The 19,705-nt window shown below is 49.6% G+C and overlaps 6 protein-coding genes and 1 non-coding gene across 7 annotated transcripts; 2 read left to right on the top strand and 5 right to left on the bottom strand.

The window, feature by feature from the left end:
• Positions 1-36: 36 nt before the first annotated feature.
• Positions 37-982, bottom strand: FMAN_04974 (putative 40S ribosomal protein CRPS-7; the record flags this gene model as incomplete). Its single annotated transcript, XM_041828255.1, has 3 exons — positions 37-403; positions 457-539; positions 821-982. The coding sequence occupies 3 exons, from the start codon at positions 980-982 to the stop codon at positions 37-39; spliced, it is 612 nt and encodes a 203-aa protein (XP_041679136.1).
• Positions 983-1,520: 538 nt separating this feature from the next.
• On the bottom strand, positions 1,521-3,447 carry FMAN_04975 (putative PUS1-tRNA-pseudouridine synthase 1; the record flags this gene model as incomplete). Its single annotated transcript, XM_041828254.1, has 3 exons — positions 1,521-1,701; positions 1,752-3,215; positions 3,278-3,447. The coding sequence occupies 3 exons, from the start codon at positions 3,445-3,447 to the stop codon at positions 1,521-1,523; spliced, it is 1,815 nt and encodes a 604-aa protein (XP_041679135.1).
• A 900-nt stretch (positions 3,448-4,347) lies between these two features.
• Positions 4,348-4,705, bottom strand: FMAN_04976 (uncharacterized protein; the record flags this gene model as incomplete). Its single annotated transcript, XM_041828252.1, has 2 exons — positions 4,348-4,490; positions 4,543-4,705. 2 exons carry the CDS (start codon positions 4,703-4,705, stop codon positions 4,348-4,350), a joined length of 306 nt encoding a protein of 101 aa, XP_041679134.1.
• An 877-nt stretch (positions 4,706-5,582) lies between these two features.
• On the bottom strand, positions 5,583-5,682 carry tRNA. Its single transcript is given in 2 exon segments — positions 5,583-5,626; positions 5,645-5,682. It is a non-coding gene; the product is annotated as a tRNA-Leu (tRNA).
• Positions 5,683-8,708: 3,026 nt separating this feature from the next.
• FMAN_04977 (sulfur controller-2 protein) lies at positions 8,709-11,061 on the top strand (the record flags this gene model as incomplete). The annotated part of the gene is made up of 2 exons (XM_041828251.1): positions 8,709-9,275; positions 9,370-11,061. 2 exons carry the CDS (start codon positions 8,709-8,711, stop codon positions 11,059-11,061), a joined length of 2,259 nt encoding a protein of 752 aa, XP_041679133.1.
• A 1,651-nt stretch (positions 11,062-12,712) lies between these two features.
• On the top strand, positions 12,713-13,465 carry FMAN_04978 (uncharacterized protein; the record flags this gene model as incomplete). Its single annotated transcript, XM_041828250.1, has 1 exon — positions 12,713-13,465. The coding sequence occupies one exon, from the start codon at positions 12,713-12,715 to the stop codon at positions 13,463-13,465; it is 753 nt and encodes a 250-aa protein (XP_041679132.1).
• Positions 13,466-14,011: 546 nt separating this feature from the next.
• FMAN_04979 (uncharacterized protein) lies at positions 14,012-17,824 on the bottom strand (the record flags this gene model as incomplete). Its single annotated transcript, XM_041828249.1, has 3 exons — positions 14,012-16,823; positions 16,874-17,578; positions 17,709-17,824. The coding sequence occupies 3 exons, from the start codon at positions 17,822-17,824 to the stop codon at positions 14,012-14,014; spliced, it is 3,633 nt and encodes a 1,210-aa protein (XP_041679131.1).
• Between the last annotated feature and the right edge of the window lie 1,881 nt (positions 17,825-19,705).

The raw sequence follows: 19,705 nt of genomic DNA, 5'->3' as shown, positions 1-19,705 counted from the left end.
CATTTCTTCTATTTCATCTCGAAAGGCAACGCAGACTTAGTAGTCAGCGGGACCGCTCTGAGGGAACTCGAAGTTGACGTTGCGGCCTGTCAAACGGCGGTAGACCTCAGAGTAGGTGTCGAGGCGGTAGTCAACACCACCACGCTCCTTCTCGTCAAGGATGACCTTGAGGGTCTTGGAGCCGTCCTCCTTGGTGCGGACGCGCTTGCCGACGATCTCGACGGGGTAGGTGAGATCCTCGAGGATGGCGTCGTGGACAGCAGTGAGAGTTCGCGAACGGGGGCGCTTCTGCTTCTGGGTGTTGCGGGAGCGGGCGGATCGCTTGGGGCGGGGCAAGATGCGGCGAGAAGCGAGGATCAGGACATGGCGGTCAGAGAACTTCTTCTCGAGCTCACGGGTGAGACTGAGTAGCATTAGTATTGAGACGTTAGATGAGAAGGATGGGGGATATCTTACCGCTGCTGGACGCGGTGGAAGCCCTGCAGGGAAGGGACGGGGACAAAGATGACAATAGCCTTCTTGCCGTGGCCAACCTCGATCTAGTCAAGATCCCAAGTCAGCATGCGAGCTCCAGGACGAAACCTTGGACCGCTTCCCGTCCTGTTCCACAAAAGTCAATGATACTCCGGCTGGCACTCCTCCGCCCCGACGACATGTGTAAGCGCATCAAGTCAATTATCTCTCGAATATCGACGGAAAAAGTGCGCGGTCGGGAGGCGGAGAGGCCATTGCGAGAACAGTGCAGTTTTCTTATGTGGGAACAGGATTTCTCGAAACGAGACACAAGTTCGGAATTCTTTTTGTTTCATGGTATTCTCACCTCACGGGCAGAGACGATCTGCAGAGGTCGCAGGGCAACCTTGAGGTCGGAGGTGTTGGACTCGAGGTCGAAGAGAGCCTGAGCGATGCTGGTCTCAAGCTCGGAGGGGTTCTGCCTCGAGGGGCTGTTGGGAGCGATCTTGTTAAGGGCCTGGGCGCTCATTTTGACGGCTGGTTCGACTACGTGGGATTGACGACGACGAAGTTGATGGTGTTGCGCGGGCCGCTGGGAATTTTTGATAGTAGCCAATTTCGAAAAAGTCGCTAAATTGGGGTTTTCAACCCTCGCTCAATTGTGGGCAGTCCGTGCGTCGGTGAGGAGTTGATGCCTGAGGTTCGATTTGGGTACACCGAGTCTTACCTTGCGGCCAGTGGGTCTGGTCACCAATGGCCCAGAAAGGAAATCGAGTTGACTTACACAGCGTCCCGTGTTTCGTGGCTTGATGCAATGAAAAGAAAGCAATCAAGTTCAAGGTTGCACAGCACTTCAGAAGCATTCACTTATGAATATGCATGATTTCAAATCAACTCTGCTTGAATCTAAGACACGAAGTCGTGTAACTCCTGCAGCTCAACCACACTCACAACCACTTCAATGGTGGAAAACAGCCCCGAGACGTCCGATGATGAAACAATGCATCGTTTACAACATTCGTATCAAACAACCCTGATCCTCTATCCAGTTTTTACTGTTACACATTCTAACCCTCACCGCCCTCGGGATCCTCCTCATCCTCATCACCGAGCTGCTTATCAACATCCTGCTGCACCTTTTCACCTGTCGTGTCCCTAGCGATCTCGGCAGCCTTCATACCGCCAGCTGTGAGCCACAGGAAGTGATTTGTCTTGAACTGGTCAATCTGGTTGAAGAACATGTGAAACCTGTCGTGTCTTGTTAGCCTTGTCCGACTTGTGCATACGTCAATACTTACGAGTTATCCTTCTCCTCCACAGTGAAAATACGAGTGTAGATCTGCTTGTCCTTGAAGGCTTGAATCTTCTCTTCGTACTTGTCAAAGTCGATCGCTTCCTTTCCGAGTGACTCGGTGGCCTTTCGGTTGTAGTTGTGGAAGACGGGTCGCTCAAGCAAAAGTCCGAGACCGGGGGCCTTGGGAATGGCCATCTTTTGGTTCTGGTAGCTCTCGTTGATACGTTCCATGGGAGTGCCACAGCGAACGATCAAACTGGCTAGACCAACCATCTTTCGGATCTGGTGCATCATGAAGCTCTGTCCGTGGACCTTGAGAGACAGCCATTCTGTGTCGTTGATGATAATGGGCTTAGGGTTGACAACGAATGACTTGATGTGTCGCTTCGCGGAGGGGTCAAAAAATGACTTTTGAACAGTGTAGTTGTGGAAGTTCTTTGTGCCGTTGTACTTGTTAAGGGCCTCCTGAAGACGGTTCAGGCGCTCGGTGCTGACACGGTATCGTCGCTTAGCGGCAACATAAGCTGCCTTGATGTCTCGAAGGGCGAAATCAACAGGGCCAAGCTCACGGTTCTTGGGCTTGTGGCTCTCCAGAACAAGGCCAGACTGTTGAGCCTCGGGCTCTGCGGTTTGTTCAGCAGCCTCTCCAGCAGGTGTCTCAGTAGCAGGCTTCTCCTCTGCTGGTGCGCTCTCTTCGGTCTCTTTCGCAGCCTCCTTGCGTGCAGCAACCTCCTCATCATCCATAACGTGAACTCGCTCCAACACGGCGGCCTTTGTCTCAGGGTCTAACCGGGCCAAGATGGGCTTAATCTCCTTCTCTTCCACATCGGACCAGAAATCCTTGACATCCTCCATCCGAGCAGCCAGCTCATCCTCGACACCATGCTCCTTTGCCAACTCAACGAGTTTTTGGCCCAAGAAAGACTCGGGGTGAGGAGGCAAAAGACAGTAGCTAGGCATGAGGTACTCGTACCATCTTGAGTCGCAAGTCTGGTAACAGCTGAAGGCGTTGTTCGTTCGCTGGATACCCCAGATTCGAATCTGCTCAGGTAGTTCGGCGTTGATCTTGTCCACAATATCCTCGTCCTCAATGATAAGCTTCAAACTGATGACATTGCCAGCCGCATGCACACCCTTATCGGTTCGAGCGCATCGAACAAGACTCGACTTCTTGGGGTCGTCGGCATTGGCCTTGGAAATAGCGCTTGCGGCGACAAACGCCTTGAATAGATCGGCCTCAATGGTCTTCTCGTTGCCATTGACCTGCATTCCCTTGTAACCAGTGCCCGCATATCCAATCATGACAGCAACCTTTCGCTTGGGTCGTCGCTCCTCGGCAGCAATCTCATCCTTGGAGAAGGGGTTGTTGCTCGACTCGCCATCAGCCGAATCGCCCTTCTTGTTCAGTTTGCGACGCTTGAACTCCTTGAACTCATCATTCTTCTTGCGCTTGTCGCCCTTCTCACGACTAGTATCTGGTTAGCGCCGTTGGCAACTGTACTCATTTCACCAATTGAGGTCAGGACTTACCCCCATTCTCCGCGTCCCTTCTCTGATCGCCCTTTGCCTGGCTTTCTGTGGTCATGGCGCGGGTTGCGACGATTCTCAGAGCCATTGTTGTTAGAGGCTTTGTTGTTGTCGCCCGAGGGACGAGACTCGTTGGCGCTGCTCGCGGCAGGAGCTTCGTTATCTGCCGCCATGTTTGCATCGGTTGCGACAAATACGAAAGGTCGAGCTGACAGGAGAGAAAAGTTGTAGCTATCGCGCGGGCACTTTTTTTGGTTTGGTTGACGACGAGATTTTCGATTCGGGTGAGTGGGGCTTCCCGTTGGGGTCCCGGCGGGGGGAGCTTCATGTGTGGGGGCTACCCTGGATCTCGACATTGTCGTGTAAGTGCTGTCGAAGTATCAATGTTTCCATCTTTGCTTTCAAGTTTCTGTTGCTGCTCAGATTATTCAGTCTTTTGCTTCTTTCCATGAAATTAGACACTCTTACTATGCTTATAATAAAATTCTTCTTACAGACTAATGTTTCTCCTATGATATTACCGTTCAGTACAAAGTTATCCCGACCTGGCCACTATCTCAAGAACAGTAAATTTGCATAGTCAATTTCTTGATTAACCGTCCTTTAGAGGAGGCCGGGTCATTTTTACCTAAGCTAAGGCGAAGCACAGAATTGTGGTAAACAATGTGATAGATTTAGCGTAAATAACAGCCTGGTATTTCGTCCCTCAGACACATAATTCTAATCAGCAATGATATTTACACAGAACAATAATACTCTTTATTGAGACTATTTTACTATTACTACCATTAATCATCATTACTCGGTTGCGGTGTAGAAGACTTCACTACGATACAAGCTAGCTATTATAGATGATCATTACATGGAAACAGGAGAAAGAAGTAGTTGGCGATCTATGTGTTTAGATACAACACTATTCACCTGAGTGGACCGACCGGATCGTGAGGGATTGAGGAGTCAAATACGTTCACTGATTTGATCATTACAACTGGTCAAAGTTCATTTCATTCCAAAGTTTCTATTTGTACATCAATTCGTCATCAAATTAACGCTTTCACGCTTTCATAGCTCGTTTAATAGTTGGAGCTTCGACCAGTGTCAGAAGGGAGACCCTCCTCATCACCAGGCTCCTGATAGGTACCGCTGGGCTGTGCAGCACCACGGGTACGTTCTTCAATGATGTTGCTTTCGTCAATAGCATCCTTGTCATCGCGCTCTGGAACTGTGTTAGAGAGATTCCTGCACTAAGTTTCAAGAGTTGAGCATACCAAGCTGAGCGTCAGTGTCGGCCTGCTCTCCGTCGATGGGATCCTCAACTCGATCGGAGTCGGACTGAACTGGGATGGGCTGTTCCTTCTCACCAGGGCGAGAAACGTAAGAGTCGTCCTGGAACTCAGCGGAGGGAGCATCTTGAAGACCGTCGGAAGACATGATGAAAGTTGGTAGAGTGTGTGTGAAAAGTTGTTGTGGTGTAAGTGTGAGTTGCAGATGAGAGTGAATTCTGAGTGATGATTCGAATATTCTTTTTCTCCCACACGAGAAGACTCCTCTTCTTATACATTTCGTTTCTTCTCAACTGAAACACCAATTCTCACCAAGCACGACTATTCCGTCATGGCCCGCAAACGACAGTATCTATCCATGACGACATTGACGGATAACCACTTCAATGAATCATCTCCTCAGGACCAACAGCACGGCTCGCTACTAGCCTTGCTGCAAGCACTTCCGAGGCCGATCTTAGTGCCCCTGATCTCTTAATTGAAAACCTCGATCTGAGAGGTTAATCTCTAGATCAGTTGTCGCGTGGCTGGGCGATTGTGATGCAAGTGGCAAGCAACTAACCGCGACCGATTCGCGATTTACATGATCTTGACGCGTTAAGTGGTTTATCTGAACTGCAGCGGAGTTCGATCTTGGATGTCGTTAATGAGACAACGGGAGAGTTGCATCAACGATCGATGATGCGGAGGTATTGCTAGCCTTTGAATCGAGGTCAGTGCTTCAAGGGATAGATGATCCTCAGTGGAGTTTGAAGGGGAGATTGGCGAAAGAAGCAAATTAAAGACGGAATCTGATGTTGCTATCCGTGAATTAGGGATGTCATTAGATCATAGATGAAGTCATGTTTGTTGTGACGATGTCAGGGAACTGAGGTCTACAGTAGCTTGAGATTCAGGAACAGTGAGCTAAGGCTGAACTAACGTCCAAGCTTCAGGGAGAAGTCAAGAGCGTCATAAACACCAAAAAAGATTGTAGATCACAATGAATGGTAACCAATTGAAAGAAAATGCAAAAAGAAACTCTTTGATGAGACTGGGACTCGAACCCAGGAGGATTGCTCCACCAGGAAATTGGTGTTAAGGTTAACCTTAACCTGGCGCCATAACCAACTCGGCCATCTCACCGAGGTTGTTGATAGGATTTCAATGACCCATAACAAACTATACACTCTAGCACTCAACGATGCATGCATACCTGAGCTTCACTAAGCTGGATCTCTTAAAGGACGTGATCGCGTCAAAATGCATGTCATATCGGTCATCGTCGATACTTGATGAAGGGTCGCAGTGGGACATGGATTATCTGACCGTGTCACATTCCAGTCTGAAGCTCTCATACCGAGTCCTCCGCTAATGGCGGTGATGCGCATCATCACCATCAATTCATGCACAATTCACATATTCACCGCTGAAGCATCTACATTGCGCAAGAGTCGGGACAAACCCGACCTCAAGATTGCGCCCAGCTCAGTCTACGATGCAAAGGATCCTGATCTTGATTTCTCATCCATCTGCTTCTATGGTGAGAATTAGATATCATCTCCCTTGCAAAACCTTCTAGCTGCATATTTGTGCCCGTTGGGCCAAATCAGAAACACCAACGAGGCAGGATGTTTTGCTTTGTTTCCCAATTTCGCCACACCGCCGTAGAATGTCGCGATGCCCTCTGAAACAAGATCACAGCGCGCGCCTAGAAGGACAAGGCAGGTAGGAAGCGAGCCTGTGGCTGAGGGCATCTATGGAAACTGGTAGGGCCTTTACTCCGTTACGGCTTCTGTAGATGGCCCTGAACATGGGCACACCCTGTGATCTGTGCGAAGTACATGCATTCGAGTGGAAGGAAAAGTTCCGAGCCTGGTCAGTACTCCGTAGTGAGCCAGGATATGGCGATCCTCAATCATGACACGTCAATGATTGACCGTCGCAGAGTCCTGTATTGTAAGAACTAAGAAGAATGAGAGAGATGATGAACCAAGACCAAAGCAGAAGCTTGGTCATGTAGAGGGGGCAACGTGAGTTCAAAAGGGTTCCCCTAGTAGCAAGAATCATGGCATCGCCAGATTCCATTTGCCAACCATCGGATTATGGTTCAGCGCCATGGTCATGCCTCTGATGATGTGCTCCGGGGCCAAAGTGAGCAACAAGGTCTCGATTTGGCTATATGATCAAACATTAACTATGAGTCAATGCCAGCAAAGAAAACAAAGTTGATAAGTCGAAAGACACGGAGGTCTCGGATCAAAAGAACTCTCCTTTTTCTTGCGTGATTGTTGATTAAGTGATGGTTTATCAGGGTTGAGTGGTTGATAAGCCGCCAGGGTGAAAATGAGTCGACTCGGATCTCGGGATGGCGAAAGATTCATGATGACAAAGATACCGGTAGTGAGTGACATGGGACCAGGAAGAGGTCAATCGACATGGGAAAATCACATCATCTCAGGCGATATGTTCCAGAACAATAAGCGATCTTGATTAACTTGTCGAGGCGCATAGCATTTGAATTGATGACTCTGAGGTATGAGAGCTTATCGTATATCGTGGCTGTCTGTGGCGCATATGCAAGATGGACAACGGCCTATTAAAGAACGGAAAGTTAAAGAATGATCAGCTGCAGGCTTCAAGTCAAAGAGGGGCTGCGAAGTAAAAAGGAAGCCCAGTCTGTCAGCCCAAGAGAAAAGAAGACGTAAAAAAGAGGAGACTTGGGAAGAGAATTCTGACGATGGGGTCTTGTTATGTAACAGTGAAGAGGATACGGCGGCACTCGAGGATCCATTTTCTTTTCATCTGCCGACAACACCGAAAATACAATGTAAGTATGGAGTAACGTGGAGTGGATTATCGTATTCAAGCAAGAGACCACCAGTGACCAGTCGAGTCTAGCCAGTGCCATCCTTATTGCAGAAGGAGTTTTCTCTGCGCCATTAGAGGGTCTCAAAGGGTCCAAATCTAATTCAGTCATGCCCCGTCCACGCCCCGTTCTGGTGCATGGCTTGGTAGAAGCCAAGTTGCGATAGCGTCAGATACCTGGATGATGCTGTGAGAGGTCGTTCCTTGTCCCTGACATGAGATTGATGCTGTAATCCTCAAATTCCATATCAATTCTCATTGCGATGCTTCAGTGGCGAATGTCATCAACTTTGTATCTCTCAGCAGAGCCGCCATCTTGACTTACACCGACCGAGTGCCGTGTCTCAGCCCCACTTTTGTTAGATCGGCCGCTGATAACGCCATTTCGGTCCCAAATTTGAAAGAGTTTCCAGTGAGATGATTGAACAGAATCAACAAGGCCAGACGCCCTCCAGGGCTCAAATCAGTGCGGACAAAGCTGACAGGGGGGTAGGTACATGGCAACGTTATCTGGAATGGAAAGAAGGATGTGGTCGCACAAAAGGATGAGAAGAGGAAGCTGAAAGATAACACAGCGATAGAGAGCGTCGCAGCGATAGGGATAGGGAATAACACTGATATGAATTTGTTAGTCGCTATCTAAAACTTCAATTGGTTGACAGTCAAAGTTGTGGTCGTAGTGAAAGACCCTCTTTCCCTGTCATTCCCCCGCCATTTGGCCAGACAATTGGGTTGGGTGTTGGTAAAAAACGGGAATTTCTGGCACGAGAGGGGCCCTCCCCGACGACCCGAACCATCCTTCTCTCAAGGTAGGCCAAACGTCACACTCGATTGGGTCCCATCCAATACTTTGCACTTTGCACACCACAAGACACTCGTTGCCTTTTACAATCACAATCAGCCAACTCGAATCCTCTCGACAACCTTCGGAGACAAAAGAACAAATCACGTCCTGTCTCACCTCCTTCCACAACCCAATTAGCGTCCTTTGGAGCCAAGAACAATCGGCATAGGTAGTCTACCTAGTCTTGTCCTACCGCCTCTTGACCGGGGTGCTGTTGGTACATAGCACGCCATCCACCAGTCACTTTGCCTCAGATCCCTTCCCAGAAGCTGTCTGCCACTCTTCTTCCCCGGACCAAGACCCAGCCCAGCCCGGCCCAGCGAGTTACGATATCTCACCTTCTCATCGCGCGACTCCAATTTCCCACCCCCAGGCCCTTGCTTGTGTTTTACACCTTGGTACTCCGTACTGTACTGTACTTACATACATACTCCTGTGCCTCTGAGTCTGCGCCTGCGCCATGGAAAGCCCCTCGCTCGTCAACGGCCATCGGCCCTCCTCCGATACCTCTGTCGCAGCCCCCGGTGCTTCAACTCTTCTTCATTCCTCTATACCTACTTCACCTTCTGCTTCGCAACCTACTCCGGCTACAATAACAAATCCTACACATCGCCATGCTTCTGCGCCGTCCACAGAACTTGACTCATCCTCACCCCTTCCTCCTACAAACGGCCACTCTTTGAAAGTCTCCGACATCGACTCCGAATACCTCGACGACAACTCTTCCCAACAACCCTCTAAAAACAATTGCGATAGACACCGATCCGATCAAGAAATCAACCCACGTCTCGTCAAGATGCCTTCCGAATTGGTCGGCAAGACCGTCAGCCCGTTCCTCAAGGAACATATTCCTGGCCTCTATGCACCCTTTGGCAAGGCAAAGACTGCCATGCCTCTATCTCCCAGTCCCAACAATACCACTGCGATTCGAAAGAAAGATCCCAACAGCAAGTTTTGCTATCGTCACCGACCCGACTCAAAATGTCGACGCGCCGCCGACGAGACAAAAATGGGGTTCATTCAAACTGTAAGTCCAGTTCCAACCTCAACCCCTTCAATCACTTCTGCTTGTCGTGGCTCTTGGTCAAATACCCTGATCGGTTATGCTAACCTTCATGAAGGAACTAAACAGCCTTTCATCCGCAGACCAAGAAGCCATTACCCACGTCTGGTCTCTCTTTTCTGCTGCCCCATCAAAACATCGTGAGTTGATGCTACAGGGCATCATTACACAATGCTGCTTCCCCCAACTCTCTACGGTATCACGCGAGGTACAAGAACAACTAAAGATCGACTTCCTTGCCGCTCTTCCTACCGAACTCTCTTATAAGATCCTATCCTATCTCGACACAGTCTCTCTCTGCAAGGCCGCTCAAGTCAGCCGTAGATGGAGAAACCTCGCCGACGACGACGTGGTATGGCACCGCATGTGCGAACAGCACATTGATCGCAAATGTACCAAGTGTGGTTGGGGTCTGCCTCTTCTCGAGAAGAAAAAATTGATGGCGTGGAGCCGCCATCAACAAGTTCACCGACAACCGAATGCCGCCGACGTGGTAGAGATTGACGACGAGGCTGAGAAACAATCGAGCGATTCCCGAAAACGACAAGCCGACGACGAACACCAACATGATGATCGAGTTGCTAAACGCTCTCGTGTGAGCAACGGAGAAAAGTCAAGACAGCAGCTAGAGCAAGAACGCAAGTTTCGACCATGGAAAGACGTTTATCGCGACCGTTTCAAGGTGGGGTACAACTGGAAGACTGGTCGTTGCTCCATAAAGACCTTCAAAGGCCACGAGAATGGCGTTACTTGTCTCCAGTTTGACGACAACATCCTTGCAACTGGTTCCTATGATACGACCATCAAGATTTGGAACATCGAGACTGGAGAAGTTATGCGCACGCTCCGAGGACACACTTCGGCAGTTCGCACTCTTCAGTTTGACGATTCCAAGTTGATTAGCGGCAGCTTTGACAAGACCATAAAGATTTGGAACTGGCAAACAGGAGAGTGTTTGAACACACTCCAATGTCATACCGAGGGTGTGTTGTCAGTCCACTATGACGGGTGTACGCTGGCATCTGGCTCCATCGATAAAACCGTCAAGGTGTTCAGCTTTGATACCAAGCAGACATTCTGTCTTCGAGGCCATACTGACTGGGTCAACCACGTGCGAATTGACTCGCCCTCGCGTGTCGTCTTTTCGGCATCGGATGATCTTTCGGTCAAACTTTGGGACATCGACTCAAAGCAGTGTATCAAGACATTCCTTGGCCATGTTGGTCAGGTCCAGCAAGTTCTCCTGATGCCTGCTGACTTTGAGCCTGATGAGGTGCCTCAACTGGATACCACAGATACTGCATCCGTATCCAGTGGCCGAAGTAACAGCCCCCCTGCAGCGACTGCCGAGCAGCCTGTCGATGCTCGGGCGGCTTATGGCTCGGGTTTCACATCCGACCCCGACCGTCCGCTACCCCCACGCTACATGCTCACTGGCGGATTGGACAACACAGTCCGCTTGTGGGACACTACAACTGGCAAGTGCATCCGCAGCATGTTTGGTCATGTTGAGGGCATCTGGGGCCTTGTTGGTGACACTCTTCGTGTGGTCACAGGGGCTAATGACTCCATGACCAAGATCTGGGAACCTCGCTCTGGAAAGTGTGAACGGAGCTTTACTGGCCATGCCGGCCCGGTCACTTGTGTTGGTTTGAGTGACAGCCGCATGGCAAGTGGCAGTGAAGATGGCGAGGTGCGGTTGTACAGCTTTGAAGGAGAACGTGTCGAAGAGCGCGGCACTCCTTCATAAGTACCGTCTACAACGAGACTTCATCTGTAGATGATCTTCCTTTGTGGAACATTCTTGACATTCCAAGATAAAAATCAGCGTTTTACGCGAAAAGCCACATGTGGCACAACTCGTTTTCTATCTTCTTTTTCTGGCCAAGTCAGGCCTTCAACATATCAAAGGGTAGCGGGAGTATTTACAACGCGACGGGCTGTCGCTTTTACGGGAATTTGGGTGCATTTATAGGGTTTTGGGGAATGGATTAGTCCTCGGGTTATCTGTACTGAGTCAACGGTCAAAAGTCCCTGGGAGTTCTAGGTCGGGATTGGTATAACACGGCGCTTCCATGGCGAATTCTTTCACAAGAGTATGATGATGGCATCAACAATGAGTTTGGCAGGGGATGAATTATATAGGCTAGTGATGAGCTTAACCTCCAGACTAGAAGAAAGTGGAAAATTATTGATTAAAAGGTGTCTTGTAAAGTGATTGAGTGAAATATGTCTCTTAGCACAGAAGTAGTTTGCTGACGTCCTACGACCTATGCAGCCTCATCACCATCAACCCCTGGTTTCTGATTCGCGTACGGAAAATCTCCAATATTTGACTACATCTTTGCAATTAATATGAGTGAGTGAAGTCTCAGGCAATTTCCATAATTTTACTAAACCATACATAGTCTGATGTAATGAAAGATACAATATGAGGGTGTATCTGCCAGATGAGCACATTCATATAAAGATGACCCTAGGAGGCTCCATTGCCACATGGACTTACGGGTTTGTTTTATACAACTAAAGAAATGACGTAAGAGCTGATAATAAGGGGGGTTATGCTGTTGCAAGATTTATGACTGACGGATATAAAGACGTCGTGAGTTAGATGCAAGCCTCCGTGAGTAGAGAATGGCCTAGGATGAATTTGAGCAGCACTCTTGGCTGATTCACGGATCTGAATGTATCTACTCATAATATGCCCCGCCTAGCTATAGATTAAAAGGAGCCATTGCCACTAAGGAGCTCTCAGGGCATCCTTTAATAGCTGTTTGATGCATGATAGCAATGCAATGATGAGCCCAGCTTCTGTTTACGTATCATATGTCATTAAGGGACTAAAATGCCAAGCTGCATGTTCGTAAAGTACAGGTGCAGTCTATCTGGTCAGATATAGTAAAATAGTAGTGACATACAGACGACAATATAATCATATATCACAAACCCTATTCAATGTAGAGCACTATACCATGGAAAGCATTCGCAAGATAGCTCATGTTCATACCAAAGATACTGTATTACTTGAGCTAATAAAGATCGTTTGCATATATGCTAGTGCCCATCTCGAAGAAGAATGTTCATCCATGTGTCCACCCGTCTGCATACCCACCTCCGCTATTGTATCTCTTTGACTCTTCCCGCCGGTGTCAACAAAGTGAAGCATTGTTGCCCTTTGCAAACGGCTTCCCTCCTTTGGATCAGCAATAAAACAGCTCACAAACCGCGATGAATCTCGGAATCTGAAAGACTATAAATTCGAATATTGGAAGTATTCTTGGACTTCCTCTTCCTTGTCGTTATTGTTGCTATTTGAACGAAGTGGTACGTCCTCTTCTTCCTCATCCTCATCCTCTTCCTCGTCGGAATGCCCTCTTAAGGCTAACGAGCTTTAAGAAATCATGTGCAGAGCAGTTCGATACGTCTACCCCGAGTGCGGTCATCCCGTTGATCCCGACCCCAAAGTTTGGGTCCTCGAGAGATGTATTCCTGCAGTGTCGTTCGGCAGAGATTGCTGGTTCCCTCGCGACCTGCCCGAGAACTTCATCGAGAAGAAGCCCTGGCCTAACGATAACCTCGCTGAGCCTTGCCGCATGCCTCATCCTCCAGCCTACTCCGACGCTGCCTTTGAGGTCATGAATGCAGAGACTCAGGATAAGGAAGACACCCCTTCCTCCGTCACCCTCAGCGACCTGAGCAAAGACAACAACCTCACGATTGACGACATCGACTCCGTTGAAGGAGAGGAGTTTGACTTCTTCGCTCCTGTGGAAATCAGATTTGAATTTGACTCGCCCTTCATCCTCGCAGACAAGTCTGTCCTTCTCGACATGGAACCTCTGTATCTCGACCCAGCCGACAACAATTACCACGATGAGATCAGCCTCCTCGAGGACAACGAGGTCGAGGACCCTGAACTCACCGCCTATAATCAATCTCGTGTCTGGACCGAGGAGGAAAACGCCTACTTCACCAAGGTGATCGAAGAGACAGGCGAAGAGCTCGCCATGTATTCAGCAGAAGACAACATCGACTGGGTTAGAGTGTCTTCTGTAGACACATCTGCCCCTCTTAGCTACGAGCATTATTTTCCGGAGACCAAGCATGAAGAAGAAGACATGGATGTGGAGAACTGGCCTTGGTTTAAGCCCTGATTTGGAACTCTTCAGATTGAGGCATGCAAAGATGCTTGGAATGGGCATATAGGGGTGAACCATGGGATACTAGGCTATACCGCAGAGCTTGATGGATAGGGAGTCCAAAGATGCATACTTGGCATGGGATAGAATATTGCTTCTAGCTGCTACTCATTGACCGATACAAACCCTTCGAATTTGACTAGTTGTCCCCTTTTCGCGATGGTTTCACTGGTGACAAGCATAAAGGAAGATACATCACATCAACTAACTCACAAAGACACCAAGATAATATTGAAAGCATCAATTAGGGCTAGCAATCATAAAAGTACATAACAATCGGTCATCGTCAATCACAAATGAGATTCAAATCCCATCAAACGCACCCGCAAATTTACTGTTCCTCGTCTTTCGTGTCCTGCACCTTTTCCACCTTCTCCTATCATTTCATTCTTGTATTTTTTAATCACCTCCACAACCATTCATGTCATTAAACGATCGTCATATCATCTAGGGTATCGTTCCAAAAGAATGTTTCCTCCTAGTCGGGTTTTCCATTCGGCTTTACAACTCGTCTTTCGCACGCTGGAAGGTCTCCTTGACAGCCTCGGTAGCCTCGCTGGCTGCACTGCCAACCTTGTCAGCGGCAGAGGCCGCAGCTTCGTTGGCCTGGCTTCTGAGGCTTTCGGCGTTGGCGGCAGCGGTGGCGTAGGCTCTCTGGAATCGGGCCAGGACGCTCTCGGTGAAGGAGGGCTCCTTGCCGCTGATGAGCTCGGAGACAAGCTCGCTCACGGATTCGTACTGCCTAAGTGCCTCGGCTGAGGCGGTAACAGCAGATGCTGCAGCTGCTTCGGAGGCGATAGATGCCTTGTCAGCAGCAGCGTCAGTAGCCTTGGAGGCATATGAGCTGGCGTCACCCCAGACATGTTCGTACCAAGCGATCTGGGTAGGCTCGCCGTAAACTTGGCCACTGATCTGCTCAACAATGTTGTTCCAAGAATCACCAATGGCAAGGCCAGCGGCTGAGATCTGCTCGTTGGCAGCATCGACAACTGAGGAGATGGAGTCGTCAACAGCCTTAGCGGCAGACTTGACGGTGTCGCCAGCAGCAGAGTAAACAGATCCTGCAGCTTCACCTGCCGCCTGGGCAGCGGAAGCAGCAGACTCCTTAGCCACAGAAGCGACAGAGGAGGCAGATCCTGCAAGGTCAGTGGGAGTAGGGGTAGCGGTGAGGGACGAGAGAGCAGAAGATGCGCCAGCCAGGAATCTAGAGTATCGGTCCTGGGCAGCACCGAGGCCAGCATAGTAGTTCATCTTGGCCTGCTCATAGTACTTTTCAGGGGCTGAAGAAGGTGTAGGTGTGGCGAGTCCAGCGGCAATGAGAGCACTCTGGTACTGGATCTCGGCCCAAAGTCGACCTTCGTTGAGTCTTTGGGAAGCAATGGATTCAATACGCTCCCAGTCGAGCCAGGTGGGGACGGTAGTGGTGGCAGGAAGTTGTTGAGCGGCGGTGGTAGCGGCCTGCTTAGCCTTGTCAAACTGATCACCAGCGGCTGAGACTGCCTTGTCATAAGACGAGGAGACAGAAGACAGCAGCTGCTCATGAACTGGCTTGGGAGTACCATAGATCTGAGCAGAGACGACTGAAAGAGCGCTTGAGTATTGCTCAGAGGCACGAGAAACGGCGTTCGAGTACACAGACTGCGCAGCATCGGTGGCGCTAGCAATCGCATCCGTATCGACATAGTCATCAAGGACGATCTGTCGGTGAGGGACCTCTTGGGCTGCAGCACCGAGGAAAGCGGGCTTGACATGCTCATGCTGTTCAGACAGAGGGGTCTCATCGCGGTGGGCCAGGGGGTCCTCCTCAATCTCGATGAGCGGCTCCTTGTCACCAGCCTCAAGGGGCTCTTCACTACCATTGCTGACTACGGAAAAGGTGTCACCGATAAGCACTTCAGATGCTTCCGAGGCAAGGGGGGTCGACATACTGCTGTCTTCTGACTTTGCGACATTGGTGGCTGACTCGACAACTTCCGAGAGGTCGCTGGACGCTTCTTCAATAACGGGGGCGGCGGATTCGGAGGCAGTGGAGGATAGAGACTCAACAGTCTCTGAGGCTTCCTTAGCGATGCTGCTGGCACTCTCCTCGCCTTCAAAAATGAGGCTAGAGGCGTCGCTGGCGATGGATTCGGCGCTGCTTGAAACGGCTGAGGTAGCCTTCTCGATTATGTTAGGCTCGTCGAAAACAGACGAAGCGCTGGAAGCGCTCTCGCTGGCAGATTCAGCAACTTCAGATGCTTCCTCCTTAATAGGCTCGGCAATAGAAGCAACAAAGTCTTCCAAGTTCTGTTCGGCGTCCTGTACTTGCGATGTAGCCTCTTCAACGACGTCTGAAAGGCTGGAGGCGGCACTGTCGTCCTCAGCCGGGGTCTGGGCCTCAGCTTCCTTAGCTGCTGCAGCCTTCTCGGCCGCAAGCTTCATAGCATCAACGTCAAAATTGTCTGATGTATCTCCGGCGGCAACCTTGTAGCGGGCAACGTCCTTAAGGCGAGCCAGCTCCTTAGCAGCCACAGAGGCGATTTCCATTCCCTCATCCTCAACTCGTGCAGCGGCATCCTGGGCCTCGAGCAGAGCTGGGTGGGTAACGATCAATTGCTTCAGTTGCTCTGTCCACTCATTGAGTGTACGCTTCAGCTCGTGGTACTTGGCCCAGTCCTTGTAAGTGATACCATCTGTCCAAGCCCACCTCATTCCGATCTGTTGCAGGGCGAGGTTTCTAGTCTCGTCAAGAACCTGGAAATGAACATCGGCGACAGTGATAACAGTCTCCTGGAGTTCCTGGTCATAGCCTTGGCGCCATTGTCGAATGGCTTGGGCCTTCTGCTTGATGGCCATTCCAGAAGATCGCACAGCAGTGACGATCTGTTGGTTCACATCAGCGCCATCCGCGTTGGTTCCAGCAAGTTCTACGATCTTGTTTCGAAGTCCGGTGAGTTCTCGATCAATTGTGGTCTCAAGGTCGTCAAAGAGCTTCTGACCGTTAGTGTTGACATTCTCCTCAATCATGCGCTTGGCAATCTCGTCAACGCGATCCTCCAAGTCAGTGGCACCCTCGTCGGCTTGAGTAGCAAACTTTGTCTGCCAAGTCTCGAGGTCCTGAGCTACCATTTCGCGAGCCTTTCGTCGCTTCTCGCTCTCATTTTCGGCGGGAGGAGGGGCTTGGACAGGGTTGATGTACTCAGGAGAAGTAGATTCAACTTCGGGCAGAGGGCTCTCAGTAGCAACGGGAGCCTGCGATGATGATATTTGAACAGAAGTGGTGCTCTGAGGAGCGGGCTTCTGGAAAGATGAGGCAGTTGTTCCAGTGGTGTAGCTATGAGGTGTCAGGCAGCGTGTAAATGATATGTAGCTCAGAGATCTTACCTTGAGGAGTAGCTTTCCTGAATGGGCTTGGTAGTCTTGGTCTTGTAACGTCCCAATCGCTCACCGATGCGAATAAGCTGGGGCTCAACGTTCTGGACATAGACGGCGCGGACATGAGGCCAAACGTTGCTGTCAAGGAACGCATAAGTCTTGTTCCATGTCCAGTACGCTGTGGGGAGAGCTGTCTTTGTAGTAAAGTCGGAAGCTACATCATAACCTCGAATAGCGTATGGGTGAACAAATTCATAGCCTGGCTGGAGGTATTCGTAGTACATCTGCAGGCCATTGGTGCGGGCAATGTCGTAGTATGGGCCTAGCTTCTCGCCAGCTTGGTTCACGTAGGGGCCAACGGATTGTTCATAGTGCGTACGCGCAAGGGCCTGGTATTTGACAAGCTGAGGCTGTCCGTTCTTCTCCCACAAAGCCTGGGTATGCGCCTGCGCCTTCTCGACCCATGGAGCTCCATATTGAACAGCGTATGCGCGAGTGGGCTGCCAGACCTTGCTATCGACAGTATCGTAGTATGGGCGGGCGATCTCAACGTAGGGCGCTGCATAGTGGTTGTAGTATGGTTGAACGTGAGGTTGCACGGTGTTTTTAACCTGGAAGTAGGGTTTACAAATCGACGGGGAGTTCTCGTCGCACTGTTCGAGCGATGGTGGGCATCGGAAGAGGACTGTATAGATGGCGAACCAAGTCGCGAGTCTAGCAGAAGAACAGTCAGCTTATTGTGCGTGAAAATGGTGGCATCTCAATGCGATAACGATGGAAAGGATTGGTAAAAATGACATCGAGCGAGAACAAGATGCCATGACGACGCGCAGAGATAACATACCTAGCAACGACACTAAAAGTCCATGCAAAAATACTTCTTCTCTTCTTAATTGAACCTCTGCGACCTGCGACAGGCTTTCCATTTGCCTTGCCGTTGACGTGGCCGTTGCCGTTCATGATCGAGCCGGCGGACTCGGCCATGATGACGAGCTAGACACGCGCTGCGGTCAAAGCAATCAATGATGGGAGTTGATAGAGAGCCAATATTGGCAAGCGAACGGTAGCAAAGACTCCAGCTTTCAGCTACGCGAGAGGAGGCAACGAGGAACAAATGTGTTCTTTGAAGCGTGTTAGCCTTGACAAAGTCAGGTCAGGTCAGGTTTGCCAAAGTTTTGGGAGCTTTAAGGTTGAGTGAATGAAGCTGGCTTACCTATAGTGCGTTACAGTTCAGGACAAACTGCAGGGGTTGCGTGCTGTAAAATACTGGTGCCGTGAAGCAAGCGAGAGGTCTAGGAGCTCTTCTGTGACACGACTCGAGACAAGAGCGAGACAGCGAAAGAAAGCAACCGAAGCTGCAAATAAAAAAGGAGTTAAGCTCTTGGCTTTTGTGTGGATGTATGTATTATTCTAGGAGGAGGAGGAAAATAAGATTAACGTTGGGGAATAGAAGAGGAGATAACTGAAAGTCACGATTGACGTCGTTACAGCTGCCTTGGTCTTGGCCATGTCCATCCCATCCCATCCATGGTCTGGAATCCAATCCAACCCAGCGAATGGAAGCTAAGGTTGGTAGGTCCCTAACCTTTACTAGCACGCACATCATATCTGTACGGTGGTGTCATGCTCCCAGACGCCATTAGTTGATTATACCGTTTCTGTCACTGTCAGTACAGAGATAAGCAACCATCCAACATGGATTGCTTCCTGTCCTGCAGTTTTCGAAACAGTTGCATGGTCGCGACGTCATCCAGAACCACATAAGCTTGCTTTACCCGAACGCCTTTTGATGCCACTGACAGGACCACACGCACTGATTGGATGATCGGGAACTTAGATATAAACAACGAGCTGAAATGTCAAACATAATACGTCAGGGAATCTGAAATGGTGTCAAGAATGGTTTATCACATACTCGACTTTACCAAGACAAAGTAAGAGCATGCACTAAATACCACTAAGTTGTGTGAGGGTTTCCTCTGAAGTTTTTGACAGCATAACATGGCAGCTAATTCATCAACTGACTGTCCCGAGCCACGCTGTAGTAGCCGACGAACATTGCCATGTGATAGCGTCTCAGTCTTGGACAGAAAAAGACAACGTTCTAAAACTTAGGTCATCTATGATAATAGGGAGACGTCTCAGTCTTGGTATATCATGGCGAGTTAAAAGACTTCCAGCGCAGCTCCTCATCTCAATAGACAGGCACTGGGGCTCAGAGTCTATGACGCTTCGCCAAAATATGGACTTTCTTGTGATACATTCAGACAAACGCATCATCTTTTTGTCGCCATGAACATCAGCATTTACTAGGTACGTAGGGGGACAGAAAACTTCAGACTCTGGATCAGGGTGTCAAAAATAGACCGTCAGAGCGCTTCTCAAACTTGTGACAAACATTACCAGCGTATTTTAATTCATTACAATCAAGGACTTGACTTTTCCTACATCCCGAGGTTCGTGCTGGCTGTTTTGCCATGACATCAACCAGTGATTTGGCGCTAACACGTGAGCTCCATGATCCTGTCACTGCCGGAAAAATTACTACCCCGATTCCGATCCAGTGTACCTCAGCACATTGCAAGGCATCTCCAGTTGGGTTCGCAGTTCGGGCAGGTCAACTGTGGGGGGTGGCGGTTTAGCGTTTCCTCCAACACGGGCGGGCAATTATTAAGAACCACGTCTCTCAACAAAGTCAACCTTAATCTTCAAGATTCAACTCTTAGTTTAACAGCAACATTACAGTTAGTTTCTACACCGGCTGGCGCAAACGCTATATACACATTCGCCTGTTGAATTTGCGGACCGTTTAATGTCTCATCGAAGCCCAAACCTTCACTG

This window comes from Fusarium mangiferae (genome assembly GCF_900044065.1).
Source record: "Fusarium mangiferae strain MRC7560 genome assembly, contig: FMAN_scaffold003, whole genome shotgun sequence".
Taxonomy (NCBI): domain Eukaryota; kingdom Fungi; phylum Ascomycota; class Sordariomycetes; order Hypocreales; family Nectriaceae; genus Fusarium; species Fusarium mangiferae.
Note: the sequence above shows the minus strand (reverse complement) of the source record. Positions and strands in the feature narration are given on the sequence as shown.